Raw genomic sequence first — 6,868 nt, forward strand, 5'->3', positions numbered from 1 at the left:
CATAGGTCAGGTACCATGTGGCAGTCAGAGATCCAAGTCAGAACTAGTGTGACTGATGGAGGTTGGCAGAGTAAAGGGGTGATGATAGTCTTTATTGACCCCAATATGCTTTTGCTTCTTCTACATATACATTATCTGCTTAGAACATTTATAACACATAAAAACTCCACACTGATTCAGAGCCATAATCCATCTAGTTGTGAATACTGTTGTCTAAAACTGAGGTACCAAAAAAGACATGTAGATATGACAGTCTTTTTTGATATTACACTCAAAGATTAGGGACATTGCTCCTTTTTTGTTCATTTATGTACTTACTCAGTCATTGGGATATAAGTAATGGCTTTGAGAACAGATAGATCAAAATATAGTAAAAAATCATATACTCCCAAATAAAACCAATCTACCCACACATACATAGATGAAAACATATGTAAATAAGGGGCAAGTATGCAAATACTAACAGAGATTGTCTTTAGGTAATAAAATTATATGTGATTTTTACTTTTCCTTTGTTCTCTTCTGTATTCTCTTTCCTATTTTAATCCATTTTTTTTCCATTAAGCAAGAATAGCTTCAATACTTTTTAAAAGTTATATTTTAAAAAAGGAAGAGAAAAAAGCACTGTTTCTGCTCTTGAGGTACCTGCAGTCTAAGGGAAGACATTCTATGTTTAAACAGTAATTTATAACATGGTTAATACCATGCCATACTTTGTTATAAGCATAACCAATGGAGGGAATGACTAATTGCTGTGGAAGTCAGGGAAGAATTCACAGGAGAGATGTTGCTTGGGCTGGACCGTAAAGTCTACATGTGGGAAGAAAGAAGGAGTATTTAGGTAATAGGAATAATGCCAAATGCAAGGTGAAGAATAATGCAAAGGCAGCATGTGTTTGAAGAATAGGGAGTATTTATTCTTTCTCTGTCTGTTGGAGGCAGGATATATGAAATAGAGTGGCGAAAGAGGAGGCCACTGCAGCCAGATTATAAAGGGCCCTTGATGCAAATGAAGCTTAAACTTCAGAACTTCTCTCATGCACAGGCCCCCTCCAAGATCCCGGGAAAAGCCTTATAAACTATGTTTACATGACCATATGTTCTTTTTAAATGTGTCAAAGTAACATATTTTCTCTTTTTCTTAAAGAGTGCAAAATATTAATTGTGTAAACTTCAAGTCCCACAAAACTTAGATCCACACCCGAGAGTCCTATATGCTAAGAAAGAAATTCCTGTTTTATCCTGAGATTAACAAGAGTCAATCAGCAAAGACGAAAATTGGTATTCATTAAAGGGTAAACATAAGTGACTAAAAACACTCAAAAAATATATTCAGCTGCGCTAACAATTAAAGAACTACATCCTATATTAATAGCAAAGTATCAATTTTACCTGAAAAGGATTTAAAAGAAGAATTAAACTAAATATTGTTGAAGATATAGGGAAATTCTAGAGATGGATTCAAAAAATTCACTGGACCTGTACACAAGATTTATGCACAAAGATGTCTATGTAGAGGCATTTATTATAGGAAAAATAATTGAAAAAACATAAATGTATAGTAATTGATATTAATGCAATCATTAATATTTTGAAGAATGTTGAATATAGGGGAAATGATTATATTCTATAGTTTTTTAAAAACAGTATGCACACTGTAACCCTAATAATGTGAAAAACTGAGAGTGTATAAATATACACACATATACATTTCTATAGAAATATATATATAGAAACAAACTAAAAAGATATATATCAAAATATAGCTACTTTTTCTTTTCATACTTTTTGTATTTTCCAAATGTCTCTATTGAATATGCCCCATTCTTACAATCAGGACAACATCATTTTAATTGCATGTATATGTATCACTATATACCTGCAGTGGTCCTGGTTGATTCTGTGGCTGTCTCCGTCTTGTCTGTTTAATGAGCTGACAGCAGATTTCATTCTGCAGCTCAGGATGTGTCAGACAGATTTGCAAAGCACTCTGGGCTAGAGATATGTGGTAATCAATCGCAGGGGAGTCAACCGCAGCATTTATAAAAAGCTGGCAGGTCTAAATTACCAAAAAAAAAAAAAAAAGAAAGAAAGATATACTCAAGGTGAGAAATTAGATTTATTTTGCATTAATTATATTGATTCTCTTCTTAGCAATAGTTTTTGTTTAAAAGAATGGGAAAAGATATATTATGATAACACTAATCAAAAGAAGTCCAGACTGGCTGCATTAATATCAGACAAAGCAGATTTCAGAGCAAGGAATTCTGCCAGAGATAGAGGGTCATTTTATAATGATAAAGGGGTCAGTTCATCTAGAGGACATAATAATCTTATATGATTATGTACTTAATAACAGAGCTTCAAAATATACGGAGCAAAACCTGACAGGGTTGCAAGGAAAAACAGACAAATGTACAATTATAGTCGGGGATATACCTCTCTCAGTAATTGATAACAAATAGACAGAAAATCAGCAAGGATTTAGAAAACTTGAACAACACTATCAATCACCTTAATCTAATTGACATTTATAGAAAACTACACCCAAGAACAGAATATGCATTCATTTTAAGGGTATAAAGACCATTAACAATGTCTTTTCTACCAGGCTATAAACTTCATAAGGGCAGGGACTGTGTCTTACTTATCTTTGTATTCTCCATGCAACATAAAGTGACAGAGTAAATGTTTAATAAGTGAAGAAATTTAAAATTTGATTAAATAAACATAATATCTATTAAGAAATATTAAAAGGAAATGATCATAAACATGAATGGTTCGTTTAATTATTGTGTTGTTATAGTCTGAGGACAGAATATAATCAAATAAATTTACTCTCTAACCTAAAGCATTGCTGCCCAAGCATTACGTGAAATACTCAATGAAAAAAGATTTTCACCATTAAATTTTACCATGTTAAGGAAGTAAGTATTCATCACCATTTTATGAAAGTTAAAATTTGTCAAATGCCATTTCAGCATCTTTAGAGATGATTGTTTAATAATAAATAATATTAATAGATATCCTAATATTTAATCATCCTTGATTTCCTAAAATAAATCTCCTTTAGTCACTATTTAGTTTTCTTATAATATGATGCTGGATTCTGTTTACTAATATTTTATTAGTTTTTACATGAAATGCTCTGTTTTGTACAATCATTTCTGGAATTTAGTATTGAAGTAAAACTCACTTCACAAAAAGAATCTGGTGATATGATAATTAAGAATTGTTTCCAAATAATCCAGTGTTGGGGAGCGGTGTGGGTGGGCAGAATAAAACAAAACTGGCCCTGTGTTGATGACTGTGGACCTGGGTGATGAGGTCCTTGGACCTCGTAATATTTTCTATACTCTTATATATGTTTGTAATTTTCCGAAATAAAAAGTAAAAGAGAAAAAAAAACAGAATTTGGGAAATTTCTTTCTTTAAATAGTACTGAAATTATCTACACTTATAAAGTCTAGTAAAATCCTCTGTTTAAATTTTCACTCTCTTATGGAATCAGTTTTGACCATTTATATTTTGTTGTAAAGTTGATTACTTGATCCAGATTTTCAAATATATTTGTATAGAGTCTTTCTTGCTTCCAGTATTTGTGCATCCTATGGGTGGGTTTTTAAAAACCTTCCATTATGGTAATTTTAAAACATGAACAAAAGTAGAGAGAATAGTATAATGATCATTCATATACTCATCATCAAGTGTTAATGATTATTAGCATTTTGCCAAACTTGTTTCATTCAACCCCTGCTCTACTTTCTTTTCTGGAATACTTTAATGTATATCATGTTATTTTACCAATAAATACTTCAGTATGGATGTCCAATCGCTAAAAAAAATTTCCCCATAACCACCATGTCACATCACACATCAAAATTAATAATAATTCTTTAATACTACCTAAGAAACAGATTATTTTTTTGAGATGGGAAGAATGTAGGCAAGAAGAAGCCAAAAGAAACACAAAAATTGAGACTCTAAGAGACTAGGGGAAAATGAAGTACCAAGGTCCTGGTGTGGGGTCGAGACCTGAATCAGTAGAAGGTACTGGAGGAATGGAGGACAAAACAGATGAAATAATGTCTCTTGGAGGGAGAGATTTGAGATGTTTATGTCTGATGCCCTCTAATTTTTGTGAGGAACATTATTGAGTAGAGAGTTTGAGGGAGAATGTGACCAAAGGCAAGTGAAAGAAGAGACAGTTGGCTCTGAGGCATGAAGACCACAGATTTACATGGGCTCCAGTCCACACGGTTGTGTAATGTTCACTAGCAGTGCACATATGATTACCATGGCAGCAGACAAGACAGTAGCATTGATCTAGGTTGAGGTTTGGATGAAGAATGCAAGGAATTATGGGTCCTAAGGAATTATGGAGCATTAATGAAAGTAATCCAGACTGGATAAAGAAGAAAAAAAAGCCAAGAGGAAGTTATCATGCTCTCTCTTGATCACAAAGAAAGTAAATGGCTTAAAACAAAAGTCTTAGTGAAGATAAAAAATGGAAGAATAAGAAAATAAGAGAGCTTGTAGACTAAGAGAATATGGTTAAAGAAAGTGATTTTATAATTTAAACTTTCAGAGGTGTTGTTCTTGGAAGTAATGGTGAGGTCAGAGTGTGGACGTGGAGAATGAGAGGGTGAAGTAGACTAGAGGTGAAGCTTACTGTCATTAAGAAGGTCGGGAATATTAAGACCATGGCATTGGTGTGTCAAGTAATAATAAAGTCATTCAGCATAATGGCAAGATTTGAGTTAGAGAGAAAGAATGTGAGTTAGGAGCCAAAATCCTTAATGAAATTTGAAGTTACCAGAAGCTGATAAAGAGTGATATAGTTGAATGACAAGTTTCAAGTGGTCAGGGATTTCTAGTAGAAGTTGAATAATAAGAATTGGAGAGTAGCATTGGAAAAGAAGAGGGTGTTGACCCGTCTCCCAATACTGAGGTAGGTGTGATTTGTGAAATCTCTCTACTTGAGAGGTTGATGGGGAAATGATTCCTCTGATATTGTTTCATGTAGCCCAAACCACACATAGTTTATTACAGTAAATCCCAAATCCTCACTCAGAATATTAAATTCACCTAGTTTTATATATAACTCCATATAAAATTTTACCTTAAATAATTTAATAGCCTCTGTCTGTAGAGCTTCAGAAGGTAGTGTTGTCAGAGGAGAAATGATTCCTTCCTTGCTGTGACACAGCGTAGGGTGTCTCCATATCTGAGAGGCTAAATACAGAATAAAGTATAAATGGAAAACAGAAAGAAGCACTTATTTTGGCTTCCTACTTATTAGCCCATTAAAAATTAGCTCATTCTGGCCTGGCTCACAACTTTAAGTCATAAAGGTCATGAAGAAACCTTTGGCAATATTATTTTATTTCATTTTCCAGGCCATTGGGATTCTCAGGTTTCTATTTTGGATAAATTAAATCTAGAAGAGTTTGGTCCTAATATTCTTGACTGAAACAAGTCTACCAGGACACTAGTATGTTGCTTAAATGTGCTAAAGATTGGTGACCTAAGTAAGTAGATGACTCTACATGAAAAAGAGCCGGAGAAAGATCTAGAAAGGAGAAACCAAAGGAGGAGATAGAATGATAAAGAGGAACTTGAAGTCATTCTTAAAATCGATATTTATCACATTCTTGGACTGGATACAAAAAATAAAATGTGATCTCTGTAATTAAGTAAAGCATAACATAGAATCTAGGCTCTCAATGGGGGAAACCTTAGCCATAAAAAAATAATTTCAATGCAAAGCAACAAATGTCATAAAAGAGTTAAATGGCAAAATGCTTTGGGACATCATTTTAACACTTATTAAGTATCTTTCATGAGCCAGATGCTGAGCTGGAGTGAGCTGGCTGGGGGAGCTCCTAAGGCAGGTAGGATCTTATCAGGTTGGTGAGGAATGTGAAGGAAGAGGGGCATTTCAAGAGGAGGAGTAATGTGAGCAAAGGCAGTGGAGTCACAGAGCATGGCATATCAGGAAATGATGGTATCCCTGGAGCCTAAGCACCACGATGAGAATCTTGGCCCACAACAAGCACAGCCAGTGAAAAGGTAGATACATTGCAGGGAACAGGAACCCACAGAGGGAAAGGGGATTAGGGTCCACTTCATAAACCATAAAGCCTTATGCGTTATGAACTTACAAGGTTCCCCTTCAATATTTAGTAATTTGCAAACCAGTTGTTCAAATTCAGATCCAACATTTACATTGTTACTTCCAGCTGCAACAGTCAGATGATAAAGCCAAGTGTCCTTAAAACCAAAACATTAATAGAGATGTTAACCAACATATAATTTTTGATGACTTAAGGGAAAAAAACAACTTGTATAAAGAGAAGAAAACTTCGACATTGAAATAAACTCTTTAATTTTTAAATAATAACTAAAGGCCACTTAGTTAAACAGTTCTAAAATAGGCTCACTTGAATTGTGCTCATAATACCTTTTTCTACTGTTCACATTTTTATTATTTTCTATAGATGTTTCTTTGAAAAGAAAAGCATGATAAAACTGAGGAAAGTAATATGATGTGAAGAGACTAGAATAAATACAACCAGTTAATATTTCTTGAAGAAATACCACTAATAATATCAAATTTAAAATCTGACTCCCAATACATCTAATGACACATACAAAATACTTAGGGAATCCGGAAAATTAAAAAAAAATAATACCAGGAACAAACTTACCTCAATACAATAAAAGCAATATAAGAAAAGTCCACAGCCAATGCCATACTTAATAGTGAAAACCTGAAAGCTTTTTCTCTAAGATCTGGAACAAGACAAAGATGCCTACTCTTGCCACTTCTACTCAACACAGCACTGAAAGTCCTAGCCAGAGCAAC

At 33.7% G+C, this 6,868-nt stretch overlaps 1 protein-coding gene across 6 annotated transcripts in view; it reads right to left on the reverse strand.

The window, feature by feature from the left end:
* PLEKHH2 (pleckstrin homology, MyTH4 and FERM domain containing H2) overlaps positions 1-6,868 on the reverse strand; it is an 87,172-nt gene that overhangs the window by 25,886 nt on the left and 54,418 nt on the right. For all 6 annotated transcript variants that reach the window (XR_002780680.1, XM_023531299.1, XM_023531295.1 and 3 more), the window contains 3 exons: positions 6,165-6,273; positions 5,123-5,235; positions 1,880-2,059 (listed from right to left, as the gene is read on the reverse strand). Coding sequence is in view for 5 of the 6 variants with exons in the window: in XM_023531299.1 (XP_023387067.1) it covers positions 1,880-2,059; positions 5,123-5,235; positions 6,165-6,273 (402 nt within the window). In the remaining variant the exon portion in view is untranslated. The remainder of the gene's footprint in view (positions 1-1,879; positions 2,060-5,122; positions 5,236-6,164; positions 6,274-6,868) is intronic.

This window comes from Pteropus vampyrus, unplaced genomic scaffold (assembly GCF_000151845.1).
Source record: "Pteropus vampyrus isolate Shadow unplaced genomic scaffold, Pvam_2.0 Scaffold66, whole genome shotgun sequence".
NCBI classification, from domain to species: domain Eukaryota; kingdom Metazoa; phylum Chordata; class Mammalia; order Chiroptera; family Pteropodidae; genus Pteropus; species Pteropus vampyrus.